The following is a 23,185-nucleotide window of genomic DNA, read 5'->3' on the forward strand; positions in this document are numbered from 1 at the left end:
ATCCTCTCCTACCCTGAAACTCCTAGGAACCACTGATGGGTTCTCTGTCACTAGAGTTTTGTCTTGTGAGAATGTCATAGAATCACTCGGAAGCAGCCTTTGAGGCTGGCTGCTTTTGCTCAGCAGAATGCCTTGGGAGATCCATCCGACTCTCACTTCACCTCGGTACCCTGTGTATTTCAGCACACTCCCGTTCCTGTAGGATGAGTTAGCATGTCTGCCCGGATGCGGAGCTAGGAGAGGAAGCCCCGCATCCCTCTAAGAGGCAGGCCATCCTGGTGTACTGGGGAGGGCTTTGAAGGTGGACTCGAGAAGACAGTTAAGTGGATGAAAAAGAAAAAAACAAAGCCGGGTGGGCTTGCTCAGTAAATGTTAGTGGATCTGGGCCTTCCCTAATGAGGGTAATTAAGAGTCCTTATGCTGAAAAGAGAGAAGTAAACACAGACACATATGCTAATTGGGGACTACTGGTAGCCGCTCAGGCAGCTGCCTGCTCCCTCTCCGCTCCACTGCCTCAATCGGTCTCCTGTCCTTTGGTGCTCCCTCTTGGTCGTCCTCCTCCCTCAGGGGTGGTTCCTTCTCAGTGTCTCTGCTGGTTCACTCTCATCTCCCCTAACTCTGAGGTGCCCTCCGGCTGCGTGGCCCCCAGCCCGGCTCTCTAGTTTACCTATACCCCTTTCCTAGGTAAGCCCAGTTAGACCTGTGACTTTAACTACAATTCAGACGCTGGCAATGCTCCTGTTTCCTACTTGGCTTCCTGGCACTTCTATTTGAATGCTAACAAGCAGGTCAAACCTAACGTGTTGAAGGCTAACCTATAGCTTCTGCCTTCTCCTTACCAAAGCTACTGCTTCACCGTCTCAGGAAGTAAAACTCCAGGCTCCTAATTGCTCAAGGAGCTCCTGCAGTCATTCTCAGTTCAGTTCAGTTCAGTGGCTCGGTTGTGTCCGATTCTTTGCAACCCCATAGACTGCAGCACGCCAGGCCTCCCTATCCATCACCAACTCCCGGAGCTTGCTCAAACTCATGTCTATCGAGTCTGTGATGCCATCCAGCCATCCCATCCTCTGTCCCATCCCCTTTTCCTCCTGCCTTCAATCTTCCCCAGCATCAGGGTCTTATCAAATGAGTCAGTTCTTTGCATCAGGTGGCCAAATTATTGGAGTTTCAGCTTCAGCATCAGTCCTTCCAATGAATATTCAGGACTGATTTCCTTTAGGATGGACTGGTTAGATCTCCTTGCAGTCCAAGAGAGTCTCAGGAGTCTTCTCCAACACCACTGTTCAAAAGCATCAATTCTTCAGTGCTCAGCTTTCTTTATAGTCCAGTGACCCTCATCCCCCTCTCCACCCCAGAAAATCCTCTCCCTTCAGAACAGGCCCTGGAGCTGTACACTCCCTACCCCTGCACACATCTTACTGCCTTTCCCTCCTAGGAATGGCCCTGCTCTGCTTTGTCTATGAACCCAGGCAGCCAGCACATTCTTATAGTTTTTGAATTGAGATACAATTGATCACTTTAGCCTTTTTAATGTGTGCAGTTCAGTGGTTTTGAGTATATTTGCGATACTGTACAACTACCACCTATATCTAGTTCTAAAATATTTTTATCACCCTGAAAGGAAATCCTGAACTATAAACAATCCCTCTTCCTTTCCTTTCCCTCAGCCCCTGAGACCACTAGTGTGCCTTCTGTCCCTACGGATTTGCCTATTTTAGACACTTCATGGAAATGGAATCACCCACGAGGTGACTTTTTGCATCTGGCTTCTTTCACCTAGCCTCCTGTTTTCCAGGCTCTGTGTTACATCGTGGATCAGAACTTCATTACTATAACAGCTACAATATTTCACTGTATGCCACATTTGTTTGTCCACTCATCAGGTGCTGGGCATTTGTGTTGTTTTCAGAGTCTGTCCTCTTGAAAAACTTTAGTCAGATCAAGTCTCTCTTTCGCTGCTCACTGCCTTCCTGCTGAGCCTGAGCCCTGACAACAGCCAGGCCTGTCCGCCTGCTGCGCTACCCACGGGCCTCCTCAACCTGCAGCCACACTGCTGCTTCACAGCCACCACACCAGCTCCTCCCTCTGCTGGGAATGCTCTTCCTCCAAATATCCACAAAGCTCACCCCCGCTTCACTGAGGTCTCTCCACAAACATCATCTTATTGGAGAGACTTCCTCTGACCCCTTCTCCTCCCCAGCACTCCCTCAGGCCCCTCACGCTGCTGACTTTTTTTCCATGGCTCCTCTCACCACTTGACATATAATAATATACATCGATTTGCTTCTTTAGTCTTCTCCTGCCCAAGGGCTGGACTTCGGCTGTGTGCTCACTTACGAACAGGGCCCAGAAAAGCACGTGGGACGCAGTAGGTGTTCAACAAATACTTGCTGAATAAATGAACAAATGATCAATTCCTGCCTTCCACTCAATGTGGGAGCTGCTCTGGGGCATCCCTCTCCTGCCCTTGGCCTGGGCGCTCACTCCACAGCAAACTTCGCTAGCCGCAGTGTGCCTGCTCTGTGACCTCACGTGGAAGGTTCCTCTCCGAGCCCATCGAGCTCATGTAAGAGGAGCAGAGGTGACATGTGCCTGCTGACGCCAGGCTCTGGGCCCTCATCAGGATGAAAGAGAGGAAACATGCTCTGCTCTGTGCCAGAACATCTTTCCAACCTGGGACGTGTGCATTCGGCAATACGCATCTCAAAAACTTCTCTCACTTCCAATTCTTTTTTCAAATTCACTGGGGAAACTAAGGCCTAGAGAGGAAGGAGGAAAGGTCCCCCCCAGGCCTTCATGGACAGTGGCGATACAGCCACGAAACCCTGCCTGGCATTGAAGGCCTCCTACCCTCTCCCACCCCACTCCTGCACCATTCTCCCCTCGGGAGAGAGGAAAGCAGGTGAAGGGCTCCCTGCCCTCCATGGCGGCCAGCCTCACCGCAGCTGCCCTGTGGGGCCCTGCGCTCCCTATGCCTGCTGACAAGTTTTCCCAGCCCATGATCACGGTGATGGGGGGTCACCAGCCACAGTGCACTGTGCTTACCCCTACCCTTCAAGTTGGGGATGAACAAGACAACCACCAACTGCTACTGGGGCCGTGATGTGGGGTGGCGAATGGGGCAGGCGGGGGAGGGTGGGAGTTAGAAACCACGATTTGGAATGAGGCTGGGCTCACCAGGGCCCATGGTGAAGGGGCACCAGAGTGGGCATGACCCAGCCAAGCAGCAATGGAGATAGGATGAAGGTTGTTAGTTCTGCTTCTGATCTGGGTGGGGGTCTTCAGGGAGGCCAGCTGCTGCTTTTAGGCAGCACGACTCTCAGACTAAAACGATACTTTCCAAGGGGAAGTGTGGGTATGGGGAAGGGAGCTGAGTGAGAGGGGAGCAGTCCCCCAGATACAACATCGACGATGACCTCCAGCGGCTGGCGGGGACTTCAGAGCCACAGGTACTGGGGTGGGGAGGAGTGAAGTAGGGGTGCTGGCACTGCTTCACACCACCGCCAAAGCTAAGGGGCCTGGTGTAAATAGCATGCTAATTAGATTTACAGTGAGACTAAATTAGGAGGTGTCTGAATCACGCTGACGATACCCTCTGGTCCTGGGAGAGCATAGAGCTTAGCTATGCTGAGAGGAATCACACCACAGGATGCAGCCACGCACAGAAAAATCCTAATAATCATCATCGTCATAATAAGAACCTCGGCCAAGGCAACTGGGGAGAAATTAATGGGAAAAAGCACTAATGGGGCCGCCCTGCTCCCCCTGGCCTCCCTTTCAGAGTGGCTTTGCTTTGAAGTCAACAGATGTTTTCCTGGAGAGCCTAAATCTTGAGAGAGGAACCCTCGGAATGTGCACTGAAGCCAGGACAGGGCCGAGGTCATGCAGACAGACCCCTGCCCGCTGCAGAGGCAGTGTTCACCCAGGTCCCAGCTGTGCTGACTGTGCTTTGTGGGGATGCTTAACCCCTGCTCTGCGACAGAACCGGCAGAAAACCTTTGAGAGGAGCAGCGGGACGGCCACCTGGCTGGGGGGAGAGGGGTTAGGCTGGCCTCCTCTTCTCCATGGGCCTGGTCTTGGTCCTTCCCTGGGCCAGATCACCCAACCCCTCCCTTCTGGCTGCTTTGCTTCAGCGATGAAGTCACGAACTGGCTGAGGCATCGGAATGTTGGAGGTACTCCATCTACTGCCCTTATATCCCCTGGGGATTCGGTGGGAGGTGGGTGATTTCCCAGATCCCAGTTATCTCCCTAATGGAGGGGAAAGAAGGGCCTGGATGACCGGATAATCACACACCCACAGGGAGCAAAACCTACATCTGCCTCCATGGATGCCGGCAGTCTGCCCCTCCCTTCCCTCCCCCCGACCCCCCATCTCTCTTCAGTGCTTCTAGAGTTTGGTTTCTAGCTCAAATTGCTTTGGAAAATAGGGAAGCAGAGGTCTGTGCCTTGGGTCATACTGGCAGGTAGGGAGAGCTCAAGATAGCTGGGATCACTCCCTGAGGTGCCAGGGACGCATATTTCCTGTGCCTCTACTGCAAAGTAGATGCCGGTGGGTGGATTTATGGGGCCTGGGTGAACAGTGGCCTGGAAGCTCTACAGCTGGAAAATGGACACTCAGCTGAATGTGTGACATGGAGAAAATGGCCTCCTCGTTCTCACCCACCTCACCCTAAATGGATATTCAGTTCAGGATGGCAACTCTGAGAACCAGTGGAAGGTTGGTCTTACAGCCAATGCCTGAGGAGGAAGCTGGGCTGAAGGGTGGCAGTTACTGAGGACAGGAATTAAGGGGAGGGGTCTTCCATCTTTTTTGTGCCATGGACCCTCTGGAGGCTTGGTAAAGCCCACGGACCCCCTTCAAGAGAATAACATTTTATTTGCATAAAATAAAATACAAAGGACCACAATGTTGATTAATTATCTTGAAACACAGTTATTGAAGTACTTTAAAAGTATTATAGTACAGTTACATGCTTCTTAATGCATGAAACAATAAGATTTGGCAGCGGGTCTAATATATGCTGTAATTTCAAAGTAGTGATGAGTGTAAATGGTATTTTGAGATCCTTGTGACACGTGTAATGTGACATGAAAATATGTGAGATTTCTCTTGGGCTCAGAGTCACAGGTACTCCTCCTAAGGCTGCTGTGATTTGTTTCTATTTCATAATCAAAGAGATCTCAGAAGTTCAGGTAGAGGTGAGCAAAAATAAAGATGCAGATTTTTCTCCATCCAGGGTCAAGGATGCCTTGGAGAGTCAGTGGGCTCCCACTCCTGGATTAAGAACCCTTGGACTGAAAGGAAGTCTGGGAGGGCCTTGAGGGGCCAGCACTGCAACCCTGCAGGGCTGTGTGGGGAGAAGGGCCAGAAGAATTGCAGGTTGGACAGGCCAACTAACAGCAGCGAATGAGAAAATGAATTTAAATAAATACAAGGTTATGGACTGGGCTCGCTGACAGGCCTGGAACATATGTGGAATGGAAAATGAGGGTGATAGATAAAAATAAAGCCAAGACGGACAGGAGAATGAGAGCAATCTCTCCTCACTACTCCCCCCCCCATCCCCCGCCTCATCCCTACAAATAAACCCAGTATTCTGGAATATGGTTCTCCTCATCATTTGCTTTCTTTTACTTGTTTGTTCTGTGATGTTTTCTCCTTGGGGAGGTGGGTAATGCTGGTTTTTTTCTCCTGTGTCCCTCAAACAAATGAACTGTGTCATCTCCTGCCCGAAACAGGAATTAGCTCCTGCCAGATGTGTCCCTGTTCACCCCTGCAGTACAGCCACCCTCAGCGTCTCGCCTCCCCCTTACCTTCCTGCCAGCCAGGTTGGAGGTACGGGACCCGCCTGCTCTGGTGGGACCAGATCTCTGAGAATGGGGAGCCCTGGCTGTAAACGGGGAGCCCCGAAGCACAAACAAGAAGCACAGGGATGTTTAAGGCCAAGCTCTGAGACCCATTGGCTGTGCCACCTCAGGGAAGCCCCTTAACTTCTCCGAACCTCAACTTCCTTTTCCCTAGAAATGACACAATAATACACGTATCTTCCAGGGCAGGGAGTAAGAATTTTTAGGATTTTAAGAGTGTTTTTTATGGCCAGGCACATCTAAATACACATATGCTGGTACTGCTAAGTCCCTTCAGTCGTGTCCAACTCTGTGTGACCCCAGAGACGGCAGACCACCAGGCTCCCCGTCCCTGGGATTCTCCAGGCAAGAGTACTGGAGTGGGGTGCCATTGCCTTCTCCGAAATACACATATAAGCCCATTTAATCCTCATAACGGTTCTAAGAGGTAGGTATTATTACCGCCTCCATTTTTTGCCAACAGTTTCAACTTCTATAGATTATTTGACTTAATTTCAATATACAGTCATTAAGAGAAAAGAAGTAAAAATAATAGGGAGATGTAAAAGCATATATATCACCAGATTGAGGTGACAACTATATCTAGACTTGAACAGCGCTGGGAAGTCTCATGTTAACAGCAATGTGGAGTCCCAGTTGGGAAAGGGTCCCAGGCAGTGCGTCTACCCCACTGATGAGACTTCAAACTGTAGTGCCTCCATTTTGCAGATAATAAAGCTGAATCCATGAGGATAAACAAGTCTCCTAAGGTTACACAGAACAAAAGAGGCAGTGTTAGGGTTTGAACCCAGGTAGTCTGGCTTTGAAGCCCTTATTTTTTAACTCTAATTGGCTCTTTCTTCCTAACCTGTAAATGGATACCCCAGATAGTATCAAATAAAGAAGAATGTTGGTAGGGGGAAGAGGCTGGGGGCGGGCAATGAGGCCCACAGAGGTACCGGGCCTATGTACCCAGAGGGGAGCAGACTGGGGCAAGAACAGGGGAGAGAGGATGGGCCAACGTTGGGAAATGGTGCGGGGTGGTTAGGGAAGCTTCGGGAGGCACCCTCCCTCTTCCCACCCAGGTCCTCTTGGACAAAAAAGAATGTTAGGGTTTATAGTCTTAAGGCTCACTGGTCCAACCCATGGTTTCCCAGAGGTGGTCACTGAGGCACAGAGAGAGGACAAGGCTGGCCTGGAATCCCTCTGTGAGGAGGCGTGGGCCCTGGCTTCCCTGCTCGCTCTACCACCATCTTTCCTGGGCAGTCCAGGCAGGTCTGCTAGCAGAGGGCTATGGCCAGAGTTCAAAACGCCAGGTCAACTTGAACACGGGGGAGCCTCTGTCATAAAGACTGAGATCGCCACTGAAGTGTCCTCCTGAGAAGTGCTCTGGAGGCATTTCTTCTAGATTTTTTAGGTTTCATTATAATGGGTCTGGGGCCCTGTGGCTTCTTGCAAACACTTAACAGGAAACTGGCTAAAGGGCAGGAGAGCCTCAAGTCAGACTCCAGGATGCATCTGCCAGCTGGAACAGTGGGCAGTGGAGGTGGGGGCGTTTTCTGTGCGGTGTTTCTCTGTTTCCGCCCGTGGCCCCTGCCAGCCCTCCATTTTCCACATAGCCATCAGGGAGCTCCCTAACAAACATGACTCAGAGCATGTCAGCTGGTTCCCCTCCATGCTCACAGTCAGGGAAGAGCACCTTCCCGTGGCTGGCAGGCCTGGCCTGGCCCCTGATGATAGCACCAGCCTCACCTCCTGCTGCTCACTCAAGCTCCCTGGACCACCCCACCAGCTTCTCCTCTGCTCCTTGGAAATCCCTACAAGGTTGGATCCCTTGTAGGGGACCTCTGCCCTTGCAGGGGAGCACCCTCTGCAACTCTGTATGGCTGACCCCTCCATATCACTGAACTGCAGCCCCAAGAGCACCTTTTGGGAAAGCCTTCTAGGACTCCTGAACCAAAAGTAGTCCCTCTATCCACCACCCATCACCCAGCTTGTTTCCTGACTTCCTGACCCTCAGTCCTGCCTGCAGTGATGTTGGTGCCTACTCCTCTAGCTTCCCCACTAGAATGAAACAGAAGCTCTTGGAGGGCAGGGACCACATCTTCAGCACCATTTCTCCAGTGGTGAGCACACAGTAGGTGCATAATAACGTCTGCTGACTGAATGAATGAGTCATTCCCCACCTGTGTATATTTCAATATGTTCCCTTAGAAATGCCAGGGGCAGAGGATGGCCAACGAGGTCTGAAGGCCATTCTTTAATGACTATAATTCCCAGGGCCGGGCAGTAGAGACCTCTCTGGGCAGGATATTGGCACCCCACCCTACACTCCAAGCCCTCTCTCCTGCAAACATATTCTTAAGCACAGTAGCAATTCTGTTCTAAGAAGCTGTGGGTCAGAAGTAAAGTGGATCAAATGCCCCCAACCCCTGAGAAGAAAGGCAGGATGTAACATGGACGGTATTTCTACTGACAAGTATGCAAGAAGAATTCTCCATTTTTAGCCCAGTCAACTGGGTAGGGTCGTGCATACTGCAGAAACAATATTTTTTTAAGAACCCCTTTGCTGGAATTTGTAAAGCAGCCAGCTGCATGGATGGGCTTTCACACTCCCTGCCTTCAGTCCCCAACCCTTCAGGGTCAGAATGCAGATAGAAGAGTGGTTTTTTAGGACAAGTGAACAGAAACTTCCAACCCTCCCAATCAATGCAGATGGGAAAACACGACAGCCTGTGTCTAGCTCAGCTGTAGGCAGGACTTGGGGAGGGCTGCAGGCATGATTAGGAGAGGAAAAGTTGACCAAAGTGAAGAAATAGCAGAGATCATGTCGAGGGCAGGGGAGCGGGCAACAATGTGGTAGGAATCCAAGCAGGTAAGTGTGTAGTTATTTCCTGTGGCTTCCAAGAGAATAGCAAGGAGACAAGAGAACGCCCAGCTGGTGGAATGAGGCTGCCGCAGCCTTTAATTTGAAACTCAGAGATGAGCTCCTATACCAAGGCTGACTCCTGGGGCCTGTGCCTAGAGACTTTTTTGTGTGATTTGCATTACAACCATCTATTTGCATCTCAACTGTCACAAGGTGCAAATGGGTGGCTGTTGGTTTCAGCCCACCCTATCCCTTTCTCCTCTGGCTTTTCTGTGTTTTCTATAGCTGGACAAAGGGGAGGAAATTACTGAGACCTGACAATGGAGATGGAGTCCTTGGGACCGAGAAAGGGTCTCTTTCAAGCACCTTTAGGTGCATTTGAAGGGTCTGGCAGAGCCCAAGGTTCAGCAAGAGGCTGAGCAGAATCTGGAGGTGATGGCAGGCATTATCTAGTCTTTGTGAATTAGGTTAGCATCCTTCTTAGGAACTGCCACAAAGGCCTGACTGAGAGGTTAAACTGCCTCCTCCTTCCCTTTCAGTCAGCACCCTCTACTGCCCCACAGTGGACCTCTTGGCTCACCTTCCTACACAAACTCAGTTGAATTTGGGCTTCAGCATATGGGTACTGACGATGATTCAGTTTGGATAAAGCCTTGGGCTACTTCATTGCTTCTTTTATCATTCAATCGCGCTTTCAACTCAACCAAAATATATTTTTGCAGTGCCTCCCAAGTGCCAGGCAGAGTATGAGGCACTGGGTGGTTACACTGGTGAGCAAACAGACCTGCTCCTACCCATGGGTCATTCAGTCTAGCGGGGAGACAGACACTCTTGAGATTACTACAACAGTAACTGCAAAATCACAAGCATGGTGAGTGCAAGGGAGAATCATGTCCTGGAGAATCTATGACAAAGGGACGTGAGCTCTCCTCATTCTCCCCTCTCCAGGTCTGCTCGATAAACATTCTCCTGCCATACCTAGCAAATCCAGAGTCACTTTCAACCCAGACACAAATCCCAACAGATGGGAGTCTCCCCTCAGCAAGAGAAGTCAGAGGAATGACAAATCCTTTACAACAGCTCTTGCTTCCTCTTTGAGGTTCTCTGATTTTCTCCAGACTTGGGACACTTGGGCCACGCTGTGCGTGCCAGCGGCCTCTGTCTTGTGTTCCTGCTGGCCCTGTGGCTGATTACTCCATGCTGGGAACCTGAGCCCTGACCATCAGCACCCAAGACCAGGCTTTGGGAACACTCACCTGGGCAGATCTAACCCCCACCCTTCAGAGGTTTGGAGAGTGGAGAAGAAATGGGAGCTACAAAAGAGCACGGCAACTGAGACAGCAATTTCTCTCTCCTTCTTATTTAGGAACCAGCCCAGGACTACATCTGGGGTGGTCTGGGTGCAGCCCTACTGGGACACTGGAGGAGGGCCCAGTTTCCTCCTCCACTTAAGGTCAACTGGAGGTGGCCTTAGGGTGGGATGGTCTGGGCTGCCTCTCCTCCTCTCTCCCTGCACCTTGCTGTGCCCAGGAGAAGTGTGACTTTGTGGGAAGGAGGCCAGTCCTTTTCTGTTAGAGACACTGGCCAAACCCCAACGGATCAGGACCCCTGCCGTCAGCATTCCTGCAGGTGCTTTAGACAGGATTCCCGGGAAGGGAGCCTGAGGTAAAACCCAAGGGCGCAGTGTAACCTTGAAATCCCACAAGTCGAGGTGAGCGGGCCCTGCTGGGGGTGGTGCCCCCTGCACCCATATGGTGAACATCTGGGTGTGGCCGGCACATGCCAAGTCCTACACACTATCAGCTGATCTCCTCCTCTCCACACACCTTGTGCTGTCCTTTGTGGCAGACACAAATAATTAGCCGCTTACCTCTATCCCCCGGCCTTCGGGTAGCAAGGTGGGGGCACATATCTAGCGCTGGGTAATGGGCCTTCAGCAGAAGTCACACTTCTGAGATGAAGCAAAGAAGAGTCAGTGCTTAACCCTGTGGCTGCCTCCTGCCGCAACCCTAATCCTGCAGAGTGTGCACCTAAGTGACCACACCGAGGGGCTCTCCCTGCCTACCCTGGCTGGACAAGCAGTCCGAGGGAGAATAAACTCTCTTGCAGAGTTAATTTGTTCCTGTGATAGAAATTGACTGTTTTTTATTACACAAGTGAGCAAAGTGAGGCTTAGAAAGGGTTAACGAGTCATCCAGGGTCACGGAGCTAATAAATGGCAGGTTTGGCCCTGAACACAGGCCCAAGCTGATTCCTTGGCTTGGCACTCAAGGCTCCCCAAGGTCTGTGTCCCAGCCCACCTTCCCAGCAGGCTACTCCACAATCCCTGATCAGTTGCACAGGTTACTGCCTGTTCCCTTGACCTATGTACAGCTTTCTCCCTCCGCTCCTCTCTGGGGGCCACAGCCTGGCCCCCTGTCCTCCTGAGTACTTTTTTACCACCTGATTTTTACCCCAAGGCTTAGCCCGAGTCCCCCTCTTAGGGCAGAGTCTTTCCTGACCCTCTAGTCTCTGCCTGCCTCCCCCTCAGCTGAGCTCTGGAGCCTCACTGCCTACGGTTACTGGACCCTGGACCACACTGTTTCTGGTGTCTCTCTTCCCTGGGGCATTATTATCAGCCTGAAACCAAAAATGGGACTTTCTCCTGAGGTTCTCATTCACACAGCAGTCTCTAAAGGGGGTCTGCTCTCCCAGGGAATACAGCATGATCCATGGGGAGTGAGAACATGTCTGAACCTATTTTTATACCTGTTTATCTCCACCATTTAAACTTTCTACATTATGGCATATGTTTTAAAATTACATATTATATTTGCATAAACACATTTGGCCCCATGGGGCAGGGACCAAAGATCCCACTTCCTGGATCTCCTTAAGTCATCAAATATAGCTCCTTGTAAACAACAGGTGCTCCGTACATACTTCAGTTATCTCAGAGAGGTAGGTTCCAAAAGACTCAGCGGGAGAAGAAGGCATATCATATGTGTACACACGTAAGAAATGCAACTGGGCATATGTGCGTACACACACACACACACAGGCACTGACTTGCCCTTGTGAACCTGAATCCTTGGGGGGATTGGGTACAGTTGAGAGAAGATGACAAGAGAGGGGCCGCAGGCCTGGAGTAAGGCCAGTGAGAGAGCCTCACGTGAGGAGTGATTGCAGAGAAGCACCTCTGGCGGGAAACCCTAATGGAATTCCTGAGCACAGTGGGCCGGGAGAGCAGCGGTAATAAATAGAAGTCCTATTAAGGCTGTGACTGCTGATGGGCAAGGGAGGTAGGACAAAGGGAGGCATCCAGGCCAGCAGCATGACATGGGGTAGAGCTGGAGCCCCCGCCTCCTGGAGCTCCCTCTAGAGCTGTCTCTCTCACTCAGGACCCACGCCCTTCCCTCTTGACACTGGCCTCAGCCTCCAGGCTCCGGGACAAGAGGTGCAGGCATCCTTGTGGCCTGGGATCCTCTGGAAGGCACTTGCACTACTTGCAAGGAAAAGGTGGGGTCGTTATCACCCCCAAAGCAGGAATAAGACTTATTTCAAAGTCACCATTTATATAAGAGCCTCTCCCTTTAAAAATTTCTATTTTCTGCATGTATGTTTCAAAACACACATACTAGGTTAGTACGATGATCACATATATAAATTTCTAAAATAGAACTATACATTGGAGGTGTGTGCTCAAACACTTTGTACGGGATTTTTGCAGGCTTATTTATTCTCAGCATGTAGCAGGGGAGGACGAGGCAAAGTTTGTTTCTATTTTATAGATGGGGACCTGAGAGCCCAGAGATCCCTGGTGTCCCCCCAGGGTTGCACAGCCCAGGCCGGGTGCAGGACTGGATACCGCGTGTTAAGGGACTCACCTCGTCCTTGTCTACCACCTGGATGAAGAGGGGGAGAGCAAAGCCGACCTGTGCCAGCTCAGTGATGGCCACGCTGTACTCAGAGCTGTTGAACTCTGGGGCGTTGTCATTGATATCAATCACCAGGATGTTGAAGGTTGTGGTCACTGTGGCGTCGGATGGGGTGCGGTCATCATTCAGCTCTGTGCCCTACAGACAGAATAAACATGCCAGGGATGAAGGGAGCCATGATCACAATAAGAGGTGTCACTCATTCAGGCTTTTTCAATGCTGGGCACTGCACTTTATGTGAATTATCCTATCTCATCCTCACCATAACCCCAGGAAGAAGATTCTACCATTAGCATCTCTATTTTACTGATTTCCGTTACTGATGGGGAAACTGAAACTCAGAGAGGTTAAGTGACTTATACAAGGACACACAGCCAGAGTAGGTGTCAAACTCAGGCAGTGGGTTGAGGTGGGGTGAAGAGGACAAGACAGATTTCAGGGTTCATCTGGAGGTAAAGGGATGGAAATGATGCCAAATTATTCATTTGGCAAATGATGAAACAGGCTGAGAACATTTGTGCTAGCAGATAATCAAGACTTAATTCAGCACCTGCTATAGACTGAACACCGTGCAGGCACTGTGAGGGTCCTAGCTGGACTCAGACACCTGGGCACCCAGTCTCTGGACCAGAGTTCCTGGGCCACCAAGTAGCCATTGCCAGCCCTTCTAATCCAGAATCTCTGGGTGAGAAGCTCAGGACTAGGTATCTTTTACTAGCTTCCTAGAGGACTGGGATTCACAGCCAAGTGGGGACACTCTACACTATCTTTTACAGAAAGATGGAAAAGCTGAGCTCAGGGTCCCACAGTGAGTTGGTGGTGTTGCTGGGACTGTGGAGCAGCTCTCTCACACTGGAGCTGCCCGCCTCCGGAGGAAGGGAACAGACAGAGGAGGCTGAGAGGCGCCCTGGGGCTTGGAATTGGATGGGGAAAGGCTGTGTTAGCTCGCCCTCCCCCACTGGCCCACATGTGGACAGCGGGAAGATAGGACACAGCCAGTGGGAGAATCGGAGCTAATCAATCCATCGCTGCCACAGGCCTTCTCAGAGTCAAGGAGAACAGTGAAAGGCCAGGCTGGCGGCACGATCCTTCCCATGCCAGAGAAGAGCCTTCTTCCCAGAGCCCCTCTCCTCTGTCCTTGTATCACCCCCTCTCTAGATCGAAGTCTGGGGCTGGGGAGGATGCCTGTGGCCCAGGCAGCATCCGCACCCTAAATGGGTTTCCCAGGGAATGCCTCAGCAAGTCATTGATTTTAATTAAAACCAACCATGAGTAGCAGGGGGCTGCGGGAGGTGGGGGGCTGTGGGTCTGTCATACCTTCTGGGGTGGGGACCACCGCTGCTTTGGCCTCTCCCTTCTGCATTGCTCTTTCCTAACCAGCTAACAGCCCCCAGGGAAGCCGTGAAAATTAGAAACAGGGGAAAATCCTAGAAATGGGGTAACTCTAAGAATCCAAGTTGGCTATAAGAGAACTTGAAATCATGGGGTAACAGAAAGGACAAGAGGGTGCGCACCCACTCTGGGCCTCCTCATCCCCTGAGATGGGGATGAAAGCCACAGTTCTCTGCAGTCATCAGTAAGGGCTCTGAGATGGCCAGCAGGGTCCCTGACAAGGCCCACGTGTTGACAAGCGCTGGTCCTTCCTGACAGGGGCCCTGGGCACAAGCCCCGGGCATCAGTGCAGGGTATGGGAACAGCAGTGATGTGCCTCCTGGAGCCTCCACCTTGGGCACTGCTGGAGGCCGGCACCAAGGCATGGGCATCCCCTTTACCCAGGATAGAGGTGTCCGGCTCTCACCTTCACGGTCAGGATGAAGCCATGGCTATACAGGGGGTTCTCCCGGTCCAGCAGGCCATTCAAGGTCAGTGCCCCACTGATGTAGTCCAGGGCAAAGATGCTGTTGGTATTCCCTGCGAGAGAGAAGAATTCAGGGTGTGACTGGGGCCCAGGGCAGGCGGACAGGGGGCTGGCGCCGGGGTTCCCCTCTGGGCATTAAGGACTAATCAGTAACTTAAAGTGGATGCTGGTTCCAGGAGCAATGAAAAGAACCCTGGGATACAACAGAGCACGTGGCCCAGGCAGCAGACGACACTGAATCACAAGATGAGAACATTCTGCCTGTTCCGTCTTCCTCGAGGCCCTCTGACTGAGTCAAGGGGAAAGTCTTAACTTGGTGCTTATATGTCTTTAACACCCTCCCTAACATTTGCTTCTTTTCCTCTTTAACAGAGAGAGAACAGGCTTCAGGATCTGTAATGAGTCATTACTGCTACGTCTAAATACTTGTGTACCCCAAGACTCTGTATGGTGAAATCCCAGTCTCCAAAGATGATGGTAGTAGGTGCAGTGAGCAGGTGAGGCTTCTGGGCTTAGGTCACAAGGGTGAAACCATCCTGCACGGGATTCATGCTTTAAAAAAGAGACCCCGGAGAGCTCCCCTGTCCCTTCCTATATGAGGATTTAGCAGAAAGGCGCCATGTGAACCAGGAGGCGGGGGCTCGCCTGGCTGTGCTGGCACCCTGATCTCAGGCTTCTGGCCTCCAGAACAGTGAGAAATAAATTCCTATGGTTGATAAGCCACCCAGGCTATGGATTTGTTACAGCAGCCCCTGTGAAAAGGCAGTAACCTTGTTTTGTTTCCTTGTGCTCATTTTTATGGTCATTCCCTATTCTATTCTGTTCTTTCTAATCTATTCTATTTTACTCTAATTTTCTATAAGGCAGTGATATAAAGTTTCTTTTTATGATAAATATACGTTAGAAACAAATTTCAATTTTAAGTTTTAACTATTTATTAAAATTTAAAATACACCTTTAAAGTACTGGCAAAAATCACACATAAATAGCACCGGCTCAAGTGTACCCTTACCCTACTCTTTCCCACCAACTTTCTTTTGTGCTCCCCTATAGGCACCCCAGCCCTCACAGTGGTTTCTGCAGGGTCCTCAAATCCAATCCTGCCTCTTGTCTTTCATTACCCGCCTCATCTCTCGGACTTACCTCCTGTCCTCCTGCCCAGCGTCAGCCCCTCCTCCCCCTCCTCCAGGAAGACGGTCCTAATCGCTCTTACTGACCCTCCAGCCCCACAGGCTGCAGCCCCTGCTCTGTTTGTTCCCTAGTTGCTTCCTGTGTGTAACTGGGCTCTTTCTACCCAGCCTAAAAGCCCCCTGAAGGTGGGAGGCTTTCAAGACTGTTCTTCAATTACCCAGGCAGTACTGGGTGCACAGATGTAAGCAAGTTTCTGAAGGATGGCTGCTCCCAGCTCACCTGAGCCCCCACCTGCTCTTGTGCCCGTCCCATCAGCCTGTGAGTTCACTGCTGCTGCTGCTGCTAAGTCGCTTCAGTCGTGTCCGACTCTGTGCGACCCCACAGACTGCAGCCCACCAGGCTCCCCGGTCCCTGGGATTCTCCAGGCAAGAACACTGGGGTGGGTTGCCATTTCCTTCTCCAATACATGAAAGTGAAGTCGCTCAGTCGCTCAGTCGTGTCCGACTCTTCGCGACCCCATGGACTGCAGCCCACCAGGCTCCTCCTCCATGGGATTCTCCAGGCAAGAGTCCTGGAGTGGGGTGCCACTGAAACTCCCAATTCCACTACTTTCTCTTCCTCATTAACCAGTGTGTTGGTTCATTCAAATACTCACTGCCATTCATTCACATTTTCAGCAGTCCCTTGGACAGGCCATCCCATGGCCAGGCCCAGTGCTTGGCACTGTGGGGGATACAGAGGTCACTCCGCCAGGAATTCTGACGCTGAAGCGCTTATAGCCTCGTCAGAGAGCTTTGACATCCACAAGAATCAGTATCTCCTTTCTATAATAAATCATGCACAAACCAGTAGCCCTTGTTGAATGATGTTCCTGCTGCAGGAAGAGGCTGTTCACACAGGGGAAGGCTTAAAGAAGAAAAGCTTCATGGAGGAGGTGCCATTAATTCCCTACACCACACCACTGGCTAGCTGTGTGACCTTGGGCCACTTATCTAACCACTCTGTATCTTGGTCTCATTTTTAAAATTAGGATAATAATGGATCTATCTCATAGGGTTGTGAGGACTAAATGAATGTGGAAAAAAAAAATACATGTCGACAGACTTGGCACTGTTCCTGGTACAAAATAAGTACTTAATAAATGTTTGAGCTGGAACTGGAAAGACAGGCAGGACTGGGGCAGGGGTGGATGGACACTGATTCCATACGTAGGAACTAACATCCAAGCCCCCGGTACACAAGGTGGACGCCAGGACGGCCCGTGGAGGCTGCTGTACCTCCCCACTAGGTCCCTTCCCCACCTCGGAGGGATCTGTACACAGCAGGACCTCAGACCTCTCTTGGATTACCTAAGGGGAAAGAAGAGGGGAGACAACATCCTTCTCTAACTTTAGACTGAGGCAGGGGCTGTTCTCAGCTGGCCCATGCTGGTCAGCAAGGCGGCCCACTCCCAGCTCATCCTTCTAAGCTACTGCGGAGGCTGCCCAAGGCAGGGGAGAGGCTGCCGACGGAGGAGCCCATTTGGGTCTCATCATTCACCAACTGTGGACTTTGGAGACTCTGACCTGGGCCAGGCCAGGGAGGGGACATCCCCCTAGCCTTCACCTTGCCCAAGGCTTTGTCCTGCAGCCTGGGTACCCTCCTGAAGGCTTTTGTATGACTGCCTTCATGGAGCAGGAAGGACAGGATTGCAAGGAGGCATATAAACGCATGGATACAAAGGAGTTTTTTAAGCTAGGAATTCTGCTGTTGGGGAAACAAGAGGACGTGTGCTTTCATCTGCTCATCATTAGCTAATCCACTCGACAAACAATTACTGAGCTCCTACAATGTACCAGGGACACCTTCCAATGGGGAACGTATAGCCCTCAACCAGACATTCCCATGACAGGGTGATCAGTGCTGAGGTGGCTGGAGTGCGGACAGCGCAAGGTGCTTCAGGGGCTGGATTCTCAGAGTCCATAATTGCAGAGCTGGAGGGCTGCCCTGAGGCAAGACCTCCAGGCTCCTGCCTCCCACACCCACTTCCCCACCACACACATATTCATGGACCCCGGCTCCCCAGGTTCTCTGTCCAGCATCCCATCATTCCAGATTTGGATATAAATTTATTCTCCTCAATAAAGGAAGCTATCAATGTTTAAATGTGATTCAACTTTTATCTTTGCAAGATTTTTTCTATAAATCATTTAGAAACCAGAAGCCCCTTGTTGAATGACACGCTCTGCCTTTCTGTTTGGTTCTCTCTCCTGGCTCACTTAGTTGGGTCCCCCACTCAGCACCTTTGTCCTGCTCATTGCCACGCTGCCCATCCCCAACTCAGAGTCTGCCCCCAGCACATAAAATAACCCCTTCTCCAGCCTAGGCACTTTGTCCAACCAACCTGCAGGCAAATATCCCTCAACTGGTACAAATTCAAACTCAGGGACCCTCCCCCAACACACACACACACACACATATATTATTTTTCACACATCCATCTGTGCAGGATTCACCTATCAGTTTCCTACAAAGTGTGAGTGACTAACTGCCAGGACCAACAATCAGAAGGGGTTATACCCTGGGAGCTAACAAGACCACCTAAGCGCGTCACTGGCTCTGATGATCCTCCTGTCACCATGGTAACACCAGCACTCACTGGGATGCTGGGCTTGGGCTGGAACAGGAGGTGAGTCCCATACCCCAAGCAGGGCAGCTCTCATTCGGAGACTGATGGATCAATCAGATCGCTCATTCATCCAAGTTCATATTGAGCACCGACTGTGTGAAATGCTACAGAATCAGCAGAGAAAGGCAGGCAAGGTTCATACCTTCAGTCTCACACAAAAGATTCACAATCAGGACACAACCACACTACTGAGTGTATACGCACTTGCAAAGCTAAGGTCCCTGAATGAAAGCTAAGTGGAGCAGAGAAACAGTTGTGCCCTGTGGAGGCAAACTGTCTGGGTTCCCGTCATGCTCTGCTGCGTGCTAACTGGGTGACCCTGATCAAGTTCTTTAACATATCTGGCCCTCAGTTTCCTAGTCTGTAAAATGGAGATAATGGGGAGTGCTGCTGTGAGGATTAAATGAGTTAATACAGTGTCTGGCACATAGGAAGCTCTCAATAAATGCTGGCCACCTGTCCTGCACCAAGATACCACCGTGGACCATCTCCTTCACCCACCCTACCCAGGAGCCTTTGCCTAGAGCTTGTGCCCAGTGGTAGCACTGAAGCCCAACACATTCTCTTACCAGTAGAGTCTCACAACCCAGGGCTCAGATGTATTAATACAAGGTGGCAGACTTGAGGCTAAGTCTGAGAACAAAACCCTCAGGTCTAGAGCGCACTGCCTTCAGGGTTCCAGGCTTGAGGTGGGCCCTCACTTCCTTGCTTCCCTCCCTTACTGCTCTTCTCCCATAATCCTTCCTCCCTGGGCAGGAGGGAGGGTGGCGTGGGCTTGGCAACCATACACATGAGTTTCTTTGTTATTCTGGAAACTGACACTACCCTGTCAGTGCCCTGGTCTCCCAGACATTTTTCACCTAAGTCCCATGGGGACCAGGGGGCTGGCGGGGCGGGGGGGGCGACTCATGGGCGATGCCTTTCACCTGTTCAGCCCCCACTGCTGAGCAAAAGGGCAGCTGGTTCCCCTGGGTTGACAGGTGCTGTCCTAGGCGTGTGGGGATATACCTGGTAGGGGAGGGGAACTTGTGGGGAGTGGGGCTGCACCTTGAGAACCCTAAGGCTTCAGGAACAGGTGGCTTAAAGCATTCACACAAGAGAAGAAGCAGGTCATTGCTGGCCCTGCTGGTTCTCCTGGGACAACCATCTCCCTCTAGGAGCTTCAGGCATTAAGACCTCTTCTGATTTGCAAGAGAGGTGTAGAGAAGATGTGAATCAAGTGCACAAAAGCACATGAGGCTCCTGAAGGCGAGTCACAGCCCTCTTTCCACTATTTATTAAAAAAAAAAAATAGTGGCTACAATTTATTGAACCCTTCCCTATGCCAGGCACCGAGCTAAGCTGTCTGCACAGTTATATGACTCACTCTTCACAATAACTTTAGAAGAAGATATCCCACGTACGTATGAGGAAGCAGGCTCAGAGACGTTAAATAACTTGTCCAAGGTCACATGGCTGGTGAGTGGCTAGCCTGGACTGAGATTTATGTCTCTCTTTTTCTCCTTGCAGCCATTTATCCTGCACCCACTCTGCACCTGGCCCTGGGCTAAGGCACAAGGAACAGGGTGAGATAAGTAAGATATCGTCCTCCTTCACAGAATGGGGGGTCAAAGAAGCTGCTTTTTTTTCTCAAGAGGGAGTTCTAGTTTAAAAAAAAAAACAACACAACTCTATACATTCTGGAAAGTTCTAGATAAATTCCTCATAAAATGACAGAGTTTTACATAGCAGCAGAATGTCCATGTGGTGATGGCCTCCAGGACAGGGGTTCCCAACCTCCAGGATCTAATGCCCGATGACCTGAGGTGGAGCTGATGTAATAATAATGGAAGGAAAGTGCATAGTAAATGTGATGCACTCGAACCATCATGAAACCACCACTCTGGCCCCTGGAAAAGCTGTCTTCCATGAAACCAGTCCTTGGTGCCCCCAAAAAAGGTTGGGGTCCGCTGCTCCAGGAACTGGAAGGGAGGGCTAACTGGGGACTGGAGTGGGAAGGCTGGGGTTGCCAGCGCACCGGTGATAATATACATAAGGCACTGGCAAGCTTGCCTTTAGGGAGACCTATGGCTCCACTGAGAATGCACGGGAAAATGGAGATAAGCAATGCAATGGTCAGGGAGGCAAATGAGAAAGCAGTATAGAGCCAGATGCCCAGAGGCAGAAGAAGGGAAGCTCTGAGAAAGAGATGGTTATCAGGTCAGACAGTCTGAGAGACAGGCTCAGGAGAGGAAAGATCCAGTGATCTCCTGTTTGGATCCTCAGATGCACCCGGAGGTCAGACTGTGAGATACTGTGGCTGAGTGGGGCACAGACTTGGGGACCGTGAGTACAGATGCTGCTGCCTGGAGCTTGGTGTGAAAAACAAGGAGATGGACTGACAGCTAGAGGGCGCAGCAGAGTTAAGCAAAGGGCTTCTTTTTCATAGATGGTCAAAGGCAGAGGGAGAGGGAAACTGGATTGGAGGGAGAACAAGTGGGGGTACAGGGTCAGGCTTGGAGAGCAGCAGGGCAGCTCTCTTTGGGCTGTCGGGAGCTCACCTTCTACCTCCTTGCTCCTTCAAGGCTGGCAAGCTCTCCCCTTCCCTGGGGACCCCTCCTCCTGGCCCCTGCCAAATCTCATCACTCCCACATCTTGTCCCCTTGTTATCTCGCTGGCAGCGTCTTGACCCATGGCGGAGCTAGGTCTGGGCGAGAAGCAGTTTAGTGAGTGGCTGATGGTGCGTGTGGGAACACAGGCTGATGACTTTCAATTGCTTTGTCTGCTCCGCTGGGCTGATAGCAAGCACTCTTGCTGCCCTCTGAGTTATAAGGAAAACCAACAGCTCCCACCTTGGTCCTGTCTGTTCTTAAGATCCACTACCAATGTCACGGACTTCAGGAAGCCAGTCCTGAAGGCTGTGTCCTCTCTCACCCCACTGAGTCCCGGAGCTGGGCTGGCACCCTCAGAACAGCCCTGTGCTGTGAGGCCTCCCTGGTCCTCACATCCAGAGACTCAGTGTGGCCTTGGGGGTAAAGGGTAGGGTTTCATGCTTCTGTCCATGGTACCCAGAACGGTGCTCATTACCTATCTGTTGGATGGCCTGAAGTTTCTTGTCCCCTCTGCAGGGATTAGGAAGGGTCACTGAGCACACACCAGGTGGGGTATGCTCTGGGTCGGGCCCGTGCTGGGCCATGAAGTTGAAAAAAAAAAAAAAAAGCCACGCGTATGAGGCACTCATGATCTAGCTGGTCTTTTGGGCCCAGTGGTCTTCTATCAGTCCACTCAAACACCAGTCCCTAAATGGATGAGGGGACCAGCGCGAGCCTGACCCCTCACCTGGCCTCTGACTCTGTCACCCGGCCCTCCCAGGGAAGTGAGCAGAACTGGGGTGTGCGGCCCCTACCCCCGGTGGCCCCTCCTTCAGCTGTGGTCTCTGCCTGGAGTCTGTTACGTCAACACCTGAGTGAAGACTGCCTGCTGTGCGTGAGCTTGCAGGATGCAAAAGAGATCTAGGTGCCAACAACAGATCTGCCGGTTACTAGCTGTGAGACCCCCTGCAAATCGTGAATTCCCTTGAGCCAAACCCCTCATCTATAAAGTGTGCCTAACAGCTCCCACCTCACAGGGTTGTGTAAGGATCAGGTGTGATCATGTCTGTACAGGACCTACTGTGGCGCCTGTCTTGGTTCCTGTTCCTTCTTTCCCTACTATGCCTGTTTTCTGAATAGACCAAGTTAGCCCCAACCACGGCCCATCTTATGCAGAACGTGCCAAGAGAGGTTCTCTCCATAAAAGCCAACATATACTGTGCCTGGCACTGTGCAAAGTATATTGTATGTGTATGTATACATACATATATATATATAAATATTCACAAAACTCCCATGACATAGGTACAATTATCCCCCTTTTCCCAACGGAAAATTAAGGCATAGGGAATAACTGGTCCTAGATCACAGTGAGGGGTGGAACAAGGAATTAACCTCAGTTCTCACTAAGCTAGAGTTCATGTCCCACCCAGAGGCCCCTGGATTTCCCTTCCCCCTTGTCCGCAGCCAAGGATAGCCTACTAAACACCTGCCTGTGGGCTGCCTATATCACCCGGGCCAGTGGGACAAGCTGGCCGGCAGGCCCATCACGGTCAAGTGGAGCCATACAGTTCTGACTGGTACAGAACTGTATCCCTGCATAACGCAAACTGGGAGTCAGTCTGAGATATGGGCTTTGGGCAAGATATCTTATGAATTAAAAATTGTTACTTAGCTGCCTGCTGACAAAAGGGGCCCGAGTCGAGTCCCGGGTGGCATCTGGGCTGGGCTGCATTCAACAGCTCTGTGTCCAACATATGGCAACCAGCGGTGTGGGTTACCTCAGCTTTCAATCACAGGAGACGCAAGCTGAGAGCTTGCTGCATGCCCCTGCCCCGAGGACCGTGAAGGTAGATGAGGCCTCCCCCCTTCTCCAAAGCTTTCCCTGAGGCTGCCTGGAATGCTCGCCCTGCAGATCTTCACAGGTGTCTTGTCTGCAACCCAGCCTTAGTTCACAGGTTCACCTTTGAGGGGGCCTCGTAGAATCACTCTCTAGTCACCCCACCATCCTACTCTTGCCTTCATCACCCTCTTCTCCATTATCCTGTTTTGTTTCTTTCAAAGCACTTCTACTTTCCGAACTTCTCTTTTCATCTGTTTACGTGTTTGGTTATTGTCTGTCCCCCACATTGGAATATAAGCCCCAGGAGGGCAGGGACCAGTTTCTTCAAGCGCCCGGGTGACATACATAGGTGCTCAACAAAGGCTTTTGAATGATGTGTGGGCTTCAGCAGGGGTGTTAGGGTGCCATTCTGAAGCTGGTATAAAAGGCTGCAGGACAGAATGATACAGGGGTGACTTACAATGTCACACTCACAGAGAT

At 51.2% G+C, this 23,185-nt stretch overlaps 1 protein-coding gene across 1 annotated transcript in view; it reads right to left on the reverse strand.

Moving 5' to 3' along the window:
* CDH23 (cadherin related 23) overlaps positions 1-23,185 on the reverse strand; it is a 393,840-nt gene that overhangs the window by 194,672 nt on the left and 175,983 nt on the right. Inside the window, exons 9-10 of the mRNA XM_040242525.1 lie at positions 14,434-14,546; positions 12,585-12,773 (exon numbers count right to left, since the gene is read on the reverse strand). Of these exons, the coding sequence (XP_040098459.1) occupies positions 12,585-12,773; positions 14,434-14,546 (302 nt within the window). The remainder of the gene's footprint in view (positions 1-12,584; positions 12,774-14,433; positions 14,547-23,185) is intronic.

Source organism: Oryx dammah, unplaced genomic scaffold, assembly GCF_014754425.2.
Source record: "Oryx dammah isolate SB20612 unplaced genomic scaffold, SCBI_Odam_1.1 HiC_scaffold_6, whole genome shotgun sequence".
Classification (NCBI taxonomy): domain Eukaryota; kingdom Metazoa; phylum Chordata; class Mammalia; order Artiodactyla; family Bovidae; genus Oryx; species Oryx dammah.